Source organism: Rana temporaria, chromosome 6 (assembly GCF_905171775.1).
Source record: "Rana temporaria chromosome 6, aRanTem1.1, whole genome shotgun sequence".
NCBI lineage: Eukaryota > Metazoa > Chordata > Amphibia > Anura > Ranidae > Rana > Rana temporaria.
The window spans coordinates 201,650,998-201,671,252 of record NC_053494.1 but is presented as its reverse complement, the minus strand read 5'-3'; the positions used below and the strand labels follow the sequence as shown (position 1 = coordinate 201,671,252).

At 45.0% G+C, this 20,255-nt stretch overlaps 1 protein-coding gene across 1 annotated transcript in view; it reads left to right on the top strand.

Annotated features, from left to right (window-relative positions):
- The window catches only part of TMEM163 (transmembrane protein 163), a 180,967-nt gene that overhangs the window by 25,585 nt on the left and 135,127 nt on the right, over nucleotides 1-20,255 (top strand). Inside the window, exon 2 of the mRNA XM_040358089.1 lies at nucleotides 801-920. Within this exon, the coding sequence (XP_040214023.1) occupies nucleotides 801-920 (120 nt within the window). The remainder of the gene's footprint in view (nucleotides 1-800; nucleotides 921-20,255) is intronic.

Below are 20,255 nucleotides of genomic sequence, written 5' to 3'. Positions count from 1 at the left end.
CATGTGTCCCAGGCTATGTAATGTTCTGCACCCATACCTCACCACCACGTGTCCCAGGCTATGTAATATTCTGCACCCATCCCTCACCACCATGTGTTCCAGGCTATGTAATGTTTGCACCCATACCTCACCACCACGTGTTCCAGGCTATGTAATGTTCTGCACCCATCCCTCACCACCACGTGTTCCAGGCTATGTAATGTTCTGCACCCATCCCTCACCACCACGTGTTCCAGGCTATGTAATGTTCTGCACCCATCCCTCACCACCACGTGTTCCAGGCTATGTAATGTTCTGCACCCATCCCTCACCACCACGTGTTCCAGGCTATGTAATGTTCTACACCCATCCCTCACTGCCATGTGTCCCAGGTTTACCAGCCCCTCCTGAATCCTTCAAGAAGCATCATGGCAAATGTCATGATGGAGCATTGAGGGGACATTAGCGCTCACCCCTGCCCTGGTAGTATGAACCTTTTGTTTTTCTTAAGAAATAGCTTTTTTGTTTCTCTGTGTCCATGTGCAAAGTAAATATTAATCAGTTGTTGCACTTGCAGGGCTATAATGAGGAATGTGGCCTTTATACGTAATCTCCCTTTGGGAGTATCTCACATTTTTGATGTCGCTATCTCCCTGGTTTGTTAAAGGATCAGCATGACAGCCAGGCAATCTGTATTTTCAGAAGGGGATTTGGGAATGATAGCAAAGGCATTTGTGTAATTAAAGTTCCCCTTTATAATTCTATTCTGATGTAAAAATAACAGATTATTGCATATTTTTAACATTTTGTTTCCCCTTCAGGTTTATTAGAAAGCAGCACAAAGCTAAAGCCACATGAAGCCCAGAGTTACAGGAAGAAGGCATTATGGATATCCTTGCTGTCCATCATCATCACGCTGGTCCTGGCAGTAGCGGCTTTCAGTGAGTAAAAAAAACCCTCCTACCTGTGCCGTATGGTTATAAAAATTAATTGTGCATTAGGATAATATATGATATGCACCTTATTACATTATGTGATAACTGGAGTGCGTCTGGTCCTTCTCATAAACAAATCTATATTCTGTTCTGAGGAAACCATTTTCATGGGACTTCTACCCTACACACAGGGCAAGGGTTAAATGCTCATTATAGGTAGAGAAAAAGCATCTATAGTTACCTTATTTCTCTCACAGACTTCCTCTGCACCATACCATTGATCACCCAAAGCCTCTTCCCATTGCCCCTCCATCAGTCATAGGTACTCTGACCTCATCATGTACAATGTAGTACCAGCAGTCCTGCATTGTATGTGAGAAATGTTAAGACCCACCTTGCCAAAGCCCAACTCTATTTCATAAATCTGATCAGTAGGTACACTGATGTATAAAGAAATAACAATCAGCTAACAATCACCAACATGCCTATAGTAGGAGGACCAGAGGGCTAAAGGAACATAGGGCCAGATTCACCAAAGAGATACGACTGCGTATCTGCTGATACGCCGTGGTATCTCTGTTTCTATCTATGCGACTGATTCATAGAATCAGTTACGCATAGATATCCCTAAGATCCGACAGGTGTAATTGTTTTACACTGTCGGATCTTAGGATGCAATACCGCGGCCGCCGCTGGGGGGAGTTTGCGTCGTAAACCAGCGTCGGGTATGCAAATTAGGAGTTACGACGATTCCCGACGGATTTTCACGTTCGCTACGTCGCCGCTAGTCTAGTTTCCCGTCGCAAAGTTAGTCGTTTTTTTTAGTGCCTTAACTTTACGCAGCAATCGTATTGCTGTATAAAGTATGGCCGTCGTTCCCGCGTCGAAATGTAAAAAATAACGTCGTTTGCGTAAGCCGTCTGGGAATACGGAATTACGCTACGCGCGTCGCCGTTCGAAAAAATGACGTCACGGCGCGCAAAGCACGTCGGGAATTACGAAACGGAGCATGCGCAGTAGGTCCGGCGCGGGAGCGCGCCTAATTTAAATGGCACACGGCCATTTAAATTGGCCCGCCTTGCACCGGAGGCCGCCGGCGGAGGATTATATCGCAAGTGCTTGGTGAATCAGGCACTTGCGATGAAAACTTGCGGCGGTGTAACGTATCTATTATACGTTACGCCGCCGCAGTTATATGTGAATCTGGCCCATAATTTCTTAAGCAATATATGCTACCAATTTATATCATATTTGCCCTCTAACAAATCATAATTTTACTCTGTGCAACATTATGTTGACTGTCAGATTGCAAAATCTTGTCAGATGGAAAAATAGATGCATTTAAAAAAAAAATGTGTCTATATTTCAATGCTAATTGGCATTAAGGGTGTGTCTGACAGAAATCCTAAAATACTCTCCGGGCCTCAGACTCTGTAATTGGTTGTTATTTCTGTAAACGGCGCATTTATTTACCATTAAAACTATAAAGGAAATGATAAGGGTCATTTATAAGAGCCATTGACTCTGATACAGTATATCAGAATAGACAGCATGGATTCAAAGACCATGCAAACTTTGCTCTTCACTCTTCACTTTTATTACTGTTTATTTTAATGCTGCTCTTTTTTATTTTTAAATAATATTTTCCTGTAAATATTTTCCTGCACCATTTCTTATCTTCTTATATTAAGAAATTGTTATAAATATTAAGACATTTTTATGCTGAGTCTCTAAATGCTCTAACCGCAGAACTTATCGCATCTTTGAGGAAAGCTACGATATTGTAAATTCTGTTACATTCCTGTCTGGGCTTGGCAGCGAGTGATACAGGCAGTTCTTTTTAAAGGTCAGCATTATAACAGCAGATATAATTTGTGTGTGCTTCTGTTTAATCAGGTAGGGGCAGGGTAGGCAACCTCGGCACTCCAGCTGTGGTGAAACTACAAATCCCATCATGCCTCTGCCTCTCGGAGCCATGCCTGTGATTTGTCAGGGTCTTGCAATGTCTCATGGGACTTGTCGTTTCAAAACAGCTGGAGGGCCGAGATTGCCTACCCCTGAGCTAGGGGCAGCTACTGTTTGTGTATGTGGTGGCAACCTACCCCAGTGATGATCAGCCTCAGTCTACTGGTGCTTAGCCTGTTGTCCTGCATACTTAGTTGGTGCTGGTACCTTTTTCCAACTCCTCTGTTAATGCTGCAGGGAGTGGCTGTCTGTATGAACAAATCACAGTAATGAAAGCTTCTTTCCATAACATCCGGGCTATTGCTGCCTTTTTATTTTCAAATACTAATTATCTGCAAATGCTTCAAGTCACTGACCAAATTATAAGATTCTGGGCGTATGATGGTCAAAGAAAGCTAAGCATTTAGCAACAAGCATTTTGAGAAGGTCAACAATGGCATCTTACATAGTTACATAGATAGTTAGTCTGGTTGAAAAAAGACACAAATTCCATCTAATTCAACCAATAAAAAGGGGAAAACAAAGCAAAACAAAAAAAAATATGTGTTACAATCTTATATACACAATCCTATACCCACAGTCGATCCAAAGGAAGGCAAAAAACCCCAGCGATGCTTGATCCAATTTCCTCCAGCACGGAAAAAAAAATTCCTTCCTGGCAATTGGATATTCCCTGGATCAACTTTTACCTATAAATATTAGTATCCAGTTATATTATGTACATTTAGGAAAGAATCCAGGCCTTTTTTTAAAGCAATCCACTGAGCTGGTAGAACCACATCTTCAGGTGTCTATTCCAGTGGCAGCTGGTGCTCCATTTCTTTGGGGGGGGGGGGCTCCACAAGGCCCTCCTTTTTTAAGCCAATTATAGCCTCTGGCTCTATTTACATGCTTCTAAAAAAAAAAACCCTATTGGAATTTAAGCATCCGGCGCCCCGTATGCATTGGCCGCCACTGGTCTATTCCACATTTTCACAGCTCTTACTGCGAAGAAGCTTTTCCGTACATGGAAATTGAATCTCTTTTCCTCTAGACCATGGGTCTCCAAACTATGGTCCTCCAGTTGTTCAGGAACTACAATTCCCATCATGCCTAGTCATGTCTGTGAATGTCAGAGTTTTACAATGCCTCATGGGATGTGTAGTTCAGCAACATCTGGAGGGCCGTAGTTTGGAGATCCCTGCTCTGGACTTAAAGCAGAGTTCCACCCGTTTTTTTATTTATTAAAAGTCAGCAGCTACAAACAGTCCCACGGTCCAGCGATGCGGCGGCCCGGAGGCTCGCTCCTCTCCCCCTTCTCTCCTCGGCGCTGGCAACTGTGGGCACCCGGCCGTGACAGCTTACGGCTGCGCTCTCCTATTGGCCAGCCGATCTTCTGGGACCTGAGTTGTGTCCCAGAAGATTGCTGGCAGGGAGGGGCCGCCTAGGGTGAAAGGAGGAGTCGCCTAGGTGGCTGAAGATAGGAAGCAGAAAGTTGGACAGGAAGTCCCACGAAAAAAAGGGTACGCCCCCCCCCCCCCCCCCCCAAAAAAAAATTACATGCCAAATGTGGCATGTCAGGGGACGAGGAGTGCTTAAAGCAGAAGTTCCACTTTTGGGTGGAACTCCACTTTAAAGAGTGCCCCCTTGTCCTCTGTGATGACCTCCCACAGCTCTGCTCCATGCACAGGGCATGTACAGAACAGTGATGATGTCACTGCTACTTTTATAAAGTAATATCTGGGTAGATATATATACTTTGGGCCAGATTCTCAAAGGGCTTACGACGGCGCAACGCCATTTGCGCCGTCGTAAGTCCTAATCTGGCCCGGTGTATCTATGCGACTGATTCTTAGAATCAGTTACGCATAGATATCCATTAGATCTGACAGGCATAAGGCTCTTACGCTGTCAGATCTTAGATGCAATTTTTTTCCCGCCGCTAGGTGTCGCCGACGTCGTTTTCCCCGTCGTCTATGCAAATTAGCTATTTACGCGAGATTCCCGAACGTACGCGCGGTCGACGCAGTGAATTTACGACGTTTCCGTAGCTTTTGCGACGTGTAAAGTTGCCCCTGCTATATGAGGGGCAACCAATATGGCCGTCGTTCTCGCATCGAAATTTAAAAATGTACGTCATTTGCGTAAGTCGTCCGTGAATGGCGCTGGACGCCATTTACGTTAACGTGGAAACCAATGACGTCCTTGCGATGTCATTTAGCGCAATGCACGTCGGGAAATTTTAGGGACGGCGCAATGCGCAGTACGATCGGCGCGAGAACGCGCCTAATTTAAATGATCCACGCCCCCTACCTGGATCATTTGAATTAGGCGGGCTTGCGCCGGAGGATTTACGATACGCCGACGCAACTTTACAGGCAAGTGCTTTGTGAATCAAGCACTTGCCCGTAAAACTTGCAGCCGCGTAACGTAAACGAGATATGTTACGCCGCTGGAGTTTTACTCCATTCTACGAGAATCTGGCCCTTTGTGGCTATTGAGGAATAAGGTTATGTATATTTGTGTAGGATGTTCAGATTTAATTTCAGCAGAATAAAATGAGGTGCCTTGTCCTGCCACATAGGACTGTTATGTGTAGCATATTGGACTGGTGGGCAGAAATAGAAATTCTTTGCTGATAAAACTCTTCCCATCGATGTATTTCACCATTTGCCCGGAATTTAGCTTTAATTTCCTGCCTTCTATCACAGCTGATTAATGTACTCAGACAGCAATAGCAACAATCTCTCATTATATCATGTAAATATAATCACTGGGGCTGCCAAAGAGAACGGTAATAACAATAATTGTTCAATAAAAATGGCAGATATCTTCAGCCTCACTTAACATGCAAGATAATAGACGTGCGCACAATCCAGATCCCGTGACCTGGGGGGGATTTGTGTCAGCTCCTAAGAGGAATTATTGGAATTTGCCCAAGTGCTCTCTGCAGAACTTAGCATATATTACGGGAAGCAATTTGTAGAGAGAGAATGGGCCAGCCACTGCGCTCTGCACAAATGCATTACCATGCTGAATTGAATCTGGAGAGGGGCCGCTAACCCGGCCCGCTTGGCTTAGCTTCCATACCTCGGTGTGAATAGTGGTTGGCCTCTTTGGCTTTCGGAGGCAGCGGGGCTGAACTGTTATCACACTCCTGTAGAATACGGAGCCCATTAAAATATGAAAATAAAATGCATTTCTTTGTTTGATTTTTTTTTTTAGGGATACAAATGAGAGGGGGACGCATGGAGCCAATAATGTATATCACTGCAAGTTGTTGGCTGAACCGCTAGTTCTATTTTTTTTTTCTTGACGCTCAAAGGCTCGTGTGAAGGCAGTGTTAAATGTATATGAATCAGAATGAAGTAAAGCAGGATTTGAGGATCTTGGGCCAGTTTCACGTAGAGCGGGCGCAGCGTAACGTAACCGGTTTACGTTACACCGCTGCAAGTTTTCCGATTTAGTGCCCGATCCACAAAGCACTTACCTGGAAATTTGCGGCGTTGTATCGTAAACAGGTCCGGCGCAAGGCGGCCCAATGCAAATGGGGCGGGTACCATTTAAATTAGGCGCGCTCCCGCGCCGGACGTACTGCGCATGCTCCCGTCGCAAATTTCCCGACGTGCTTTGCGCGATATTACGACGCGACAACGTTTTGTGAATCGCGACATGAAAAAAAGACTTACGCCGGGAAAAATAAAAAATAAAAAAAAAATTCAAAAGCGACGCGGGAAAGACAGGCATACTTTAACATGGTGGAGTACTTTTACACCATGTTAAAGGTGCCCTATCTTTGCGACGGAAATCTAACACTTGCGATGCCGTAACGACGGGAAAAATCTTCGTGGATCGCCGTAACTCCTAATTTGCATACCCGACGCTGGTTTACGACGCAAACTCCCCCCATCGGCGGCCGCGGTACTGCATCCTAAGATCCGACAGTGTAAAACAATTACACCTGTCGGATCTTAGGGATATCTATGCGTAACTGATTCTATGAATCAGTCGCATAGATAGAAACAGAGATACGACGGCGTATCAGGAGATACGCCGTCGTATCTCTTTGGTGAATCTGGCCCATCATATGAATATACAATATGTAAAGCAGCCTTTTTCAATCAGGGCTATGTGGAACCCAAGATTTAATCTCAGGTTGCATAGGATTTCTTCTACCAACCACTGTAGGGGACTTTCTTCCCACTGAATGTAAAGCAAGTGCCATAATTCCTTCTAACTAACAATGTAAGGAGCATTCTTCCCACTGCCAACTAATGTAAGGCACTTTCTTCCCACTGGTCACCAATGTAAGGAGCATTCTTCCCACTGGTCACCAATGTAAGGAGCATTCTTCCCACTGATCACCAATGTAAGGAGCATTCTTCCCACTGGTCACCAATGTAAGGAGCATTCTTCCCACTGATCACCAATGTAAGACGCATTCTTCCCACTGGCCAGTGGCCACCAATGTAAGGGACATTCTTCCCACTGGCCACCAATGTAAGGAGCATTCTTCCCACTGATCACCAATGTAAGGAGCATTCTTCCCACTGGCCACCATTGTAAGGAGCATTCTTCCCACTGACCACCAATGTAAGGAACATTCTTCCCACTGACCACCAATGTAAGTAGCATTCTTCTCATTGATCACCAATGTAAGGAGCATTCTTCCTATTGACCGCCAATGTAATGGGAACTCTTCTTTTTGACCGCCAATGTAATGGGACACTTCTCCACTGGGTACCATCCAGCCAAGTAAGAAACCTGGGTGTCATATTTGACAATAAACTTTCATGGATTCCACAGGTGAGGAACTGTACCAAGAATGCCCTTTACTATCTTCGGATGCTGCGACGGGTAAAACATCTGCTCTCCCAAACACACAGAAATACACTAGTACAGGCCTTAGTCATCTCACGTCTTGACTTTTGCAATGTGGTATACCTTGGACTCCCTATTAAATGGCTCTCCAAGCTGCAGCTGGTGCAGAACCAGGCAGCTAGGTTGATTACGGGGACCTCAAGATGGGACCATATATCACCCGTTCTCAGACTACTTCATTGGCTCTCATGCGCAAGGAGGATCGAATTCAAGGCTTTGTGTGTTATGTTCAGGGCCTTCAAACAACATGGCCCACTGTTCATTAATAACATGGCCATACATTACCACCCCCCCAGGGCACTGAGATCGGCCGATCAGGACTTTGCTGTCATCCCTCTAGTAAGGTTGATTTTGTTCGGTGGCCATTCCTTCAGAGCCAGAGCCGCCTCGCTTTGGAACCTTCTCCCGTTGCCTTTGAGGAAGTCCACTGTTCTTATTACCTTCAGAAAGGCTCTGAAAACCTTCCTCTTTGGGGCAAGTTGATTATGACCACGCCTATTAAACTGACCTGGCCCCTCCTCCCCTCACCCTATGTCCCCCTCACTCCAAACCCCCTTGCTACCGTTTGTTTTTATTGTTGATATTTTATATGGTTTCTCTTTCTTTTATGTACACCAGCCATCAGTTCGTCTACGAAGTCTTTTTCTTTTTTCTCTTGGATTGCTTTTTGGTCCAGAATAGACCAGCGGACCTCCTTCCAGCGCTTAGACACACCCTTCAGGGTGTATGTGGCGCTGTAAAGAAATATTAAAATCAATCAATCAATCAACCAATCTAAGGGGACCCTTCTCCATTGACCCCCAATGTTTTAGACCACTTTACTGACCGCTAATGCAAGGGGGCATAACACTGACCACTAATGTAAGGGGCATTCTTCCTATTAACCACCAATGTAAATTGAACTCTTCCTGTTTACCACCAGTGTAATGGGACACTTCGCCACTGGCTACCAATCTAAGGGGCCCCTTCTCCACAAGCCCCCTAATGTATTAGACCACTTTATTGACCACTAATGTAAGGGGACATCACACTGATCACCAATGTAAGGAGCATCTTTGCTAATGACCACCAATGTAAAGGGAACTTTTCCTGTTGGCCAGTGGTGTTATGAAACACTTCTTCACTGGGAGGAGAACCTTCTCCTCTTACCTCCAATGTATTAGACCACTTTACTGACCACTAATGTAAGGGGGTACTACACTGACCCCCAATGTATTGGTGCACTACGCTAACCACCAATGTAAGGGATATTATGTGAAGGAGCACTACAGTTTTCATGATCTGCATTTCTTTTGTGGTTATTATACTTTTTTGTCATAAGAGCCCTGTCAAACATGCCAAGTACACTGCAATCCTCCTTCTTTTATTCATTACTATATCTACAGTGTATTGTAGATTCACACTAATGAGCAGAAGGTATAATGATTTTAGCAGGGGTTCCCTGAGACCTAAAAGCTATTTCAGGGGTTCATCTGTGCCCTTAAGGAGGTTAAAATCTGATGTCCATATGTCACATACATCCACACGGGACTGATATTTTTCATTTTATTTCTGGATTGCTGTGTAGGTAAATCCCCAATTCCTTTCTATTTAATTGGTGTCAGAGCGGCAGAGATTGCAAATATCTACCGCAGTGACACAGACAGCTATAAAAACAATTTGTCTGTATCCCATTGGGGAGATCACACATTGTATTCCCGTCATACTCCTTCTTGGAAAAAATCCTGCAGTAAGAGGGTGCTGTAGCAACAACCAAAACAGAGGTCCCAGGAAAAAAAAATATATTACAAGCCAGCAGCTACAAATATTGCAGCTGCTGTCTTTTAACCACTTCTTTACTGGGCACTTAAACCCCCTTCCTGCCCAGAGGATTTTTTGCGATTCGGCACTGCGTCGCTTTAACAGACAATTGCGCGGTCGTGCGACGTGGCTCCCAAACAAAATTGACATCCTTTTCTTCTCACAAATAGAGCTTTCTTTTGGTGGTATTTGATCACCTCTGCGGTTTTTATTTTTTGCGCTATAAACAAAAATAGAGCGATTTTTTTTAAAAAAAACACAATATTTTTTACTTTTTGCTATAATAAATAGCTCAATTTTTTTTTTTTTATCCTCAGTCTAGGCCGATACGTATTCTACATATTTTTAGTAAAAAAAAAAAAAAAATCGCAATAAGCGACTGGTTTGCGCAAAAGTTATAGCGCCTACAAAATAAGAGACAGAATTATTATTTTTTATTATTTTTTTTTTACTAGTAATGGCGGCGATCTGTGACTTTTATTGCGACTGCGACATTATGACACATCGGACACTGTTGACACATTTTTGGCCCCATTCACATTTATACTGCGATCAGTGCTATAAATATGCACTAATTACTGTATAAATGTGACTGGCAGGGAAGGGGTTAACACTAGGGGGTGAGGAAGGGGTTAAATGTGTACCCTATATAGTGTTCTAACTGTGGGGGAAGGGGGGTGACTGGGGGAGGTGACCGATGCTGTGTCCCTATGTACAAGAGACACAGATCCGTCTCCTCTCTCCCTGACAGGACGCTGTCAGTGTGAGAGACGGCAATGAGAGATGATCTCATATGTTTACATATGAGATCATCTCTCATTGGCCGCACAGATCGCCTAGCAAACGGCCACTCCGATTGGCCGTTCACGGCGATCTGTGATTGGCTGTGTCCAAGGGACACGGCCAGCACAGAAGTTCCCTGCTGCGTGAGCGCGCGCGGGGCACGAGCAAAGGGGCGGCCGTAAAAAGACGGCGCCCCAGAGAAGTAGAACCACCCTGCGGCCGTATATAGTCGTACGGCAGTCGGGAAGTGGTTAATAAATGGACACTTACCTGTCCAGGGTACCCGCGATGTCGGCAGCCGAAGCCGAGCAATCGCTCGTCTCTTGGCTGCCCCCGCCACCATGCTCGGTGAGGGAATCAGGAAGTGAAGCGCTGCGGCTTCACTGCCCGGTTCCCTACTGCGCATGCACACACACTATGTATGGGCAATTTAGATAGGAATCAGTTAACCTACCAGCATGTCTTTGGGCTATGGGCAGGGCCAGTACTACCACTAGGCAAACTAGGCAGCTGCCTAGGGCGCCCTGCTGCCTAGGGAGCCCGACCAATGATGTTTCTACTCTCTTCTCTCTGCAGCAAGCAACTAAGTATCAGCATCAGCAGACAGCTGCCGTTCTGTTCCCACATAGTGTCAGAGGCACAGCTGTGGCGGAGGCCTGTGTCTGTGTCCCAACTCCTGAATAAATGGAAGCAAACAAACATTAATTAATGGGCTTTGGTAGGCTGCATTTGATGGGCACTGATGAGGCTGCATTTGATGGACGCTGGTGAGGCTGCATTTCATGGGCACTGGTGATGCTGCATTGATGGGTGCTGGTGAGGGTGCATTTCATGGGCACTGGTGAGGCTGCATTAATGGGCGCTGGTGAGGCTGCATTTGATGGGCGCTGGTGACGCTGCATTTGATGGGCGCTGGTGAGGCTGCATTTGATGGGCGCTGGTGAGGCTGCATTTGATGGGCGCTGGTGAGGCTGCATTGATGGGTGCTGGTGAGGCTGCATTTGATGGCCGCTGGTGAGGCTGCATTTCATGGGCACTGGTGAGGCTGCATTTCATGGGCACTGGTGAGGCTGCATTTGATGGGCGCTGGTGAGGCTGCATTTCATGGGCACTGGTGATGCTGCATTGATGGGCGCTGGTGAGGCTGCATTTCATGGGCACTGGTGGTGCTGCATTGATGGGTGCTGGTGAGGCTGCATTTCATGGGCACTGGTGATGCTGCATTGATGGGCGCTGGTGAGGCTGCATTTGATGGGCGCTGGTGAGGCTGCATTTGATGGGCGCTGGTGGGCAGCATTTGATGGGGGCGTTTACATGTGCAGGGAAAGGGGGTGAAGTCAGGGGTGAAGCAAGGGGGGGGGCGGCAAAGGGTGTCAAAAATCCTTGCACCAGTCCTGACTATGGGAGGTTAATAAGATTTAGTAATGAAAGGTTTCATTAGCATGTTTATGAGAGAGAGAGAAAGAAGGAACCAGAAAAACAAATATAAGCAGATTTAACTTCAGCTTTAAGACCCCTTTTACACTGAGGGTGTTTTTCAGGCGATATAGCGTTAAAAATAGCGCCTGCAATCTGCCCTCAAACAGCTGAACCATTCAGTCCTGCTAGCCGCATCTTTGGAGCGGTGAAGGAGTGGTGTGTTTACCGCTCCTCCACCGCTCCTGTCCATTGAAATCAATGGGAGAGCGTGGCTTTAACCCTCTCTCGGTCGCTAGCGGTAGATACGCCGACGTAACTCTGAATCTGCGCTGTCGTAAGTTTAAGTGTATTCTCAAACTGAGATACACTTAAACCTAGCTAAGATACGACAGCCTGCGCCGTCGTATCTTAGGGTGCAATATTTAGGCTGGCCGCTAGGTGGGGCTTCCGTTGAGTTCGGCGTAGAATATGTAAATGCCTAGATACGCTGATTCACGAACGTACGTGCGCCCATCGCAGTAAAGATACGCCGTTTACGTAAGGCGTTTTCCGGTGTAAAGTTATTCCATCAAATAGCTGGCCAAGTCAATGTTAAGTATGGCCGTCGTTCCCGCGTCAAAATTTGAAAATTTTACGTCGTTTGCGTAAGTTGTCCGTGAATAGGGCTGGACATAATTTACGTCCACGTCGAAACCAATACGTCCTTGCGGCGTACTTTGGAGCAATGCATACTGTGATATGTACACGGACGGCGCATGCGCTGTTCGTAAAAAACGTCAATCACGTCGGGTCACGAGTAATTTACATAAAACACACCCCCATCCTCATTTGAATTAGGCGCGCTTACGCCGGCCCCATTTACGCTACTCCGCCGTAAGTTAGGAGGCAAGTACTTTGTGAATACAGTACTTGCCTCTCTGACTTAAGGCGGCGTAGCGTAAATACGATACGCTACGCTGCCTTAGGCTGCATTCACATCTAGACGGACGAAATCGCTGCGTTTTGTCGCCGCAAATCGCGGTAAAAATAGCGGCGTTTTGTACCGCGATTTGCAGCGACAAAACGCCGGTATTGTCCGCCTAGATGTGCCCCAAGATGACCCCCTCTATGGAGATGATTCCCATCTCCTAGCCGAACGCTCGAAGACGCCTGAAAAAAAGGTCCGGGACCTTTTTTCACGCGGCAGGCGACAGGCGTCCGGCGTTCGGCGTGGAGATGTGAACCATCTCCATAGAGGAACATCTGTTTTCAGCCCTCTGGCGGCAGCCGCGTAGCGCTACAGGCGTAAAAACGCCTAGGTGTGAATGCAGTCTAAAAGTTGCGGCGCTCTCTGAATCTGGCTAAAAGTTTTTTCCATGCCGAAAAATGATCGTGTGTACGTGGCATAAAGACTCTTCTTTTGCAGAGCCACCTTTCAAAATATTTTATATAATAATGAAAATATATTTTTTGCAATAGTTTTGTTTGTTTTTGCAATTTGTGTTTTTTTTTTTTGTTGTTTCATTCTATTATTGTCAGAAACCTTTCATTATGCATGCAGTAAATGCCCAAATAATTTCTCCATTGTATGAAGCTCTACTATTCTTTTTTTTAAGAGATACTTAGAAGAGGACGGGGCCGCTTTTTGCTGATTGAGCTTAGCGCAGGAGACAGTCTGGGACTCTCGCTGCCTCTTAAGGAGCTGCTGAGATTGATTTTAGCCCTGCATCCTCTCTTTTATGCAGCTTGTTTAATGCAATAAGAGAACACAGCTAATCCAGCAATGGAAGTCAATGCAGCTTCACGTGGGGAGAATAAAAAAGAGAGGAGATTAGAAAACCTTTGCTGGATCATCGTAAAGTCTCACAACAGCTCAGATATAAATCACAAACCAAAAGCAGCGGAAATAAAGTTCAAGCTAGTCATCTTAAAGTGCATTTTCACCTGTTCATAGAATCAAACTCTGAACTCAAGCAAGTGATTGTAAACCTAATGCCGCGTTTCGCACTGAAACAAGTGCTTAGTCATATGACCGGCGGGAGTCAAAGCGGAACAAATTATCTTTGTTTCCATTGACTTCTATGGGGAAACTCGCTTTGATATGCGAGTGCTTTGGATTACAAGCATTCTCCTGGAACGGATTATACTCGTAATCCAAGGTTCCCCTGTATTTGCTTCCTTTTGGTCTGTTAAATGTTGTAACGGAACTATGTATTCTGCCTGGACATCTATAATCATCATGCAGTGAGGCATACAAAGGGTTAATTGTAGAGTGACTCTTTCACTCCTAAATTCTAATGTCCCCTTCTTCAGCTAATTCACTCTCTTTTGTGTATTGTACTACAAAGTTAGCAGTCTCCTGTCAGGTGTATGCTGATGGGATTATCTGTGAGTGTGTATTGTTCTAAAGGTTAATTGAATTCTATTGATAAAGGAATGTGTCTGATCAGGTCATGTTAAATGGGTCTCGGGGCCGAAACGTCTAGATACTGATTAAGTGATTAACTCAAGGAGATGTCATTATTTTAAAGTATCTGTATTGAAGCCCCCCCACTGTGTGAGGAGGGGGGGCGGAGATTTTCATTGATCCTGTAACAGCTTGTAACCACATATAAACTAGGTGAATGTAACATTAAAGATTCAGTCCTACTTGACCCTTCAAAACGTAGCCTTGTCTCGTTCTTGAAAGGGCATTCTATTGGATTATCATTCTGCTATTTTACAGCTGGACCTGACTCTTTCTCTGGATCTCGTGGATGGGATATACCGGCGGTACTTGCATATCGCAACTTGCCAGGGAAAAGGACGTCTCCAACGGCTGATACCCTCTCACTACTTGGGTAGCCGTTACAAATGTATCATGTGTTTTGTTATACCAGTTCAATAAGTGCAAGATTTCTAGGCGTTGATCCTGCCAGAAATCTTGAAAGCTGATCGACTTCCTGTATACACTGCTTCAGCTGTTACCGGTTAGTTAACTGTGTTTCCGGGTCTCCTCTGTGGATTATAGAACACCTCTTTCTATGTTATGAAGATGAAGAGAGGGGAAGGTGTTCTGTAGTCCTAAAACACTTCCTGTCTTAGAAACAGTGAGTGAGCATTGTTGCCCTATAACAAAAAATTATAGGCATCATCATGATCAGATGAACTTACAGCCGAAACGCGTCAGCGTATAGCCTGTACCTAATAAAGTACTTTTATTCAAGAGCATCAGTTTCCAGGATTCCTGGTTTAAATTACAGGGAATAAACATGAAAAGGGAAAACAAATGCAGCCCATCTAGACTTGTAAGCTGCAATATATTACATGTTTTATTCTTAGGTTTAGATATTATGGCTTAAATCATTCAAATTCAGGAATTACAGCAACGTTCATAAAGAATTGTCGTTTACCAGTCATCATCGCCAAAAGGCTGAGAATAAACAAGCAGTATTGATTTCCAGGAACGTCCCCCTCTCACAAATCAATATTTTTTTATTGCCAATCGGTTACCATCTTGTACTTGTCTACTTGGGTGAGCATGTTGTGTCCGGATCAGCAGTCACAAAGATTAGAGCCATTTAAAGCCTCTTTATCATCATTTAAGTTGTCCCCTTTTTTGCACGGCTGGCACTAAATGCACGCCGCGGCCCCCGCGATTAATCCTGTAAAGGTCGTACATCATGGCGTTACTTATCTACACATTTCCAATGGCTGTAAATGGTTGCAGGGCGGAGGGCAGACAATGAGACTAATGGGCCGTGGATTATTCCCTGAGTTCCCTGCTGTATGATAGAATCAAATGAAATATAACAGACAATTTAGTTCCGCTGAACAACGTAGACGCGGTTATGTACATGAAATTGTCACTGGCGGAAACATTAATCAGTAAATTATACGCATCCAGCCGGGAGATCCAATTGCTGAATTATGAAAAGCTGAGAAAATATTCAATATTGTCTATTATCTCGTAATATAACAAAGCTTTCCACTTATTAGGTGCTACAGGAAATGTTGTGAGATCCGGGATTGAGTCTTATTACAGGGAATGTAGAGGATATAATTGTCCTTTATTGGGCCCAGAGGTTACGGGGGCCCATTATAAATGCTCCTCTCCCTAAACTATGAGCTGAATGTTCATATTACATCCTCCATGGAGAATATCAACACTTATTGTGCTTCTCATCTCCTGCTTATTCTTCCTCCTCTCCCTCAACTCTATTCTCCTTCCCTCCTCTCTTCTTGAGTCATCGATCACTTCTCCTCCCTTATATCTCCTCTACACTCCTCCTTCTCCTACCCTCTCCTCTACACTCCTCCCCTATCCAATCTTTTCTCATCACTTCTCCTCCCTTATATCTCCTCTCCTCTACACTCCTTCTCCCACCATCTCCTCTTTATCCTCCCCTATCCAATCCCCCCTCTATTCTCTTCTTCTCCTCTCCTATCTCTCACTCCACATTTTCCTCTCTGATCCTTCTCCTTCCCTCCTCTTTATAAAAATGCCCTTTATATATAGAAGTAATTTATTTCATTATTCAGTTACATTTTTTTGCACAATATTCATAGTTTATGTTATAGCTACTGGCAAATAAGTTCCCATTTATGGAGTAATTTTTGGGGTGGCTGCGTTCTGAGTTGTGAAGTCATTTTGGTATTGGGAAATCGTTCTACATTGTCACCAAAAATATGCTTTTACCTTTAATAAGTTGGTCCGGGGGAAAAAAGTTAAAGGGCATTTTCCTGTAAGTAGCGTTACACCCTTGTGAGGATCTTTAGGTTGAAGCTGCCATTTGCGTATTTGAAGACCTCTTCCTATATTTGTACGGAAAATGGCCTATTCTTTGCTGTGAATGCTCCCAGATGTGTCCTTTGCCATCATTTGCGATGTAGTCATTACGTGTTACCCGGGGGCTGCTCTGCCATATTTTGCTGGAATAGGAAGACATTGATCTTCCCAAGAGACCCACATGGCTTAAGTCAATTAATGAGGCCTAGCGTAATTATCAGCAGGATTACCGGGGGAGGTGCGGTCCCCAGATAATTGAGCAGGTGTCTGGTTTAACCACATATTGTTAATGCATTACCCTACTTATCATGCAGGGGACGTTTCCATTTGGGATTCAGTTGTTGCTGAGCCTAGGGACCATGCTATTGTATGCAGGGCCGCCATCAGGGGGGTACAGTCAGTACACCTGTAAGGGGCCCGGAGGTCCCCAGGGCCCCGGATGGCAACCCCCTTTTAAAAAAAAAAAATGTTTTTAATATATATATTTTTTTTTATCAAAGGGGCCGATTTTTTTTTGATTTTTTTTAGAGGTCCGGAGGTCCCCAGGGGCCCGGAGATCCCCAGGGCCCTCAATGACAACCCCCCTTTTTTTAATAAAAAAAAACATTTTTTATTTTATATATATATATATATATATATATATATATATATATATATATATATAACATTTTATTATTATTATTATTATTAAAGGGCCCAGAGGTCCCCAGGGCCCCGGATGGCAACCCCCCTTTTTAAAAAAAAAAATATATATTTTTTTTAATATGATTTTATTTCTTTTTTTTCTTGTTTTTCCTTTTATATATATATATATATATATATATATATATATATATATATATATATATATATATATATATATATATATTTTGTTTTAATTAAAATTCATTGATTACTGTAAAAATGTCACTGGCAGGGAAGGGGTTAACACTAGGGGGCGAGAAAGGGGTTAATTATGTTCCCTGGGTGTGTTCTATCTGAAGGGGGGGGGGGGTGGGACTGACTAGGGGAAATGACAGATCGCTGTTCTTACATTGTAGGAACATGCGATCAGTCATTTCTCCCCCTGAAAGGACCAGGAGCTGTGTGTTTACACACACAGCTCCCGGTTCTCGCTCTGTAACGAGCGATCGCGGGTGCCCGGCGGTGATCGCGCCCACCGGGCATGCGCGCAGCACCAGGGGCGAGCAGGCGGCGCGCGCGCATGCGCCCCTAATGGCTGAAATGCAAAATCACGTAATATTACGTGATTTTGCGCAGCCGAGCAGACCTGCCGCCGTACAAACTGCGGTGGCTGATCGGCAAGCGGTTAAACACACTTAGTGTCTTATCTGCAATAAATGAACTTGTGTAATTAACCAGTTGCCGACCGCGTCACGCAGATATACTGCGGCACAATGGCACTCCTGGGCGAAATCCCTTACGGGTACATCCTACCCTACAAATTGTAAAAAGTGCTCTGGTCAGGAAGGGGGTAAAATCTTCCGGGGCTGAAGTGGTTAATAGGACCTCATAGGACAGTCAGAGGTGAATGCAAACTCCTCCTACAAGCTATAACCAGACACTGATAGAAGTCACAAGACTGCTATATACTGCTGATGAGAAAAGGTTTTTAGCAGTTTATATTTACTAAAATAATTGCATTTCCATGTCCTGTGTAATGTAGGAGACCCGATATAGTGACTGCAGGTTCCTGGGTTTAGTAACACTTTAATTAATATTTTCTTTCGCTTTAGTAAATCCACTCCACTGAATCCAATTCAGTCCATCCAACTTCCATCTAAAAAGAAGATATTTCACTAAACCAAACTCTGTCCCATGTGGTCCCCTTCTAAAGTGTCGCCACCTTTTCTTCAGGTCAAACCCGAACACTTTAGCGGTGCACAGCAATTTTTTTACAGTATAAACTACACATATATTTTGCTATTAAATAACATTTCTAATCATATGAAGTTAATAACAGGAGTCCCCCTTTACACCAGAGTCCACAGAGTTCCCCTTTTACATCAGAGTCCACAGAGTTCCCCTTTTACATCAGAGTCCACAGAGTTCCCCTTTTACATCAGAGTCCACAGAGTTCCCCCTTTACATCAGAGTCCACAGAGTTCCCCCTTTACATCAGAGTCCACAGAGTTCCCCCTTTACATCAGAGTCCACAGAGTTCCCCTTTTACATCAGAGTCCACAGAGTTCCCCTTTTACATCAGAGTCCACAGAGTTCCCCTTTTACATCAGAGTCCACAGAGTTCCCCCTTTACATCAGAGTCCACAGAGTTCCCCCTTTACATCAGAGTCCACAGAGTTCCCCCTTTACATCAGAGTCCACAGAGTTCCCCCTTTACATCAGAGTCCACAGAGTTCCCCCTTTACATCAGAGTCCACAGAGTTCCCCCTTTACATCAGAGTCCACAGAGTTCCCCCTTTACATCAGAGTCTACAGAGTTCCCCCTTTACATCAGAGTCCACAGAGTTCCCCCTTTACATCAGAGTCCACAAAGTTCCCCTTTTATATCAGAGTCCACAGAGTTCCCCTTTTACATCTGAATTCGCAAAGTTCCCCTTTTACGTCTGAATTGGCAGAGTTCCCTTTCACTGTAAGGGGAGACTCTGCAGACTCTGATGTAAGGAAGATCTCTTGGGACTCTAACACACGGGATGCTCTGGGAACCCAGATTTAAGGGGAACACTGAGAACTCTGATGTACAGAGAGGACTCCGATGTAAGGGGGAACACCGCGACCCCTGGTATAAAGGGGATCTCTGATGTAAGGAGTGCTCTAAGAACCCTGACTTACCTTAGTGCAGGGCTGTCTTAATGAGAGGGCACACCTGGGCACTGCCCTGGGGCCCCAGCTGCATGGGGGGCCCCTGCCCTTTCCCCAAAGCAGCTGGTCCTTGAGCCCATGCTGCCCTGAAATTGGGGGCCCCATGATGGCACTGAGAGTGATAGATACACAGGGGAGGCAGTCTGCCTCCTACCTACTTGATGTCTGTTTACCTTCACTGTCATCATTGTAGGGGCCCCAGAGCATTACTTTGCCCAGGGGCCCATGATGCTATTAAGACGGCCCTGCCTTAGTGTACTCATTCAGAGGCAGGAGAGAGAAGGGGGGGAGACTTCAGTCACAGACAGGGATGGATGGTGAGCTCACTCACCCCTCGGTAGTCATCACCTCTCATCCAGATGTATCTGAAAGCCATAGTCCTGTCTAAATAATGTGTCCGGGTTTCAGGCAGTCTGAAACCTGGACGCATGATTCCAAACCCGAGCTGTCCGGGTTTTGGCAACCCTATCCTGCTAGCCATGGGACTGGCTGGGCGCCTGGGATCTGTCTCAGGGTGGGGTATACATGGCATTCATCTCCAGACTTCATCCTTTTTTTTTACAGCTTCCGCTCTTGGCGTTGCAGACTAGCGATGCAAACAAATTGGCGCACAAATTGATTTATCTGTATCTTGTTCAATAAAGCTTTTCCCTCGTCTGTCTCGGCCCCCGACTCTGTTATGAAAGCCATTTACATAATTGTGGATAAATTGCGGAGTTTGTTCCACTTGCAGACACCGTTTAGAGAAATGGATTCTTCTATATGGGGGATCTGTCACAAGCCACGCGGGGATATGAATTATACTCGGAGTGAGGATTGATAAGAGCCGGAATTGGACAATAATCAAGCGTGACCCACCGCGGATGTTTATTCCGCTCCATCTCAATAGCAGAGGGAGTTACGATTCATAGCAAGATTATGATGAATAAAGAGGAGATCTATCA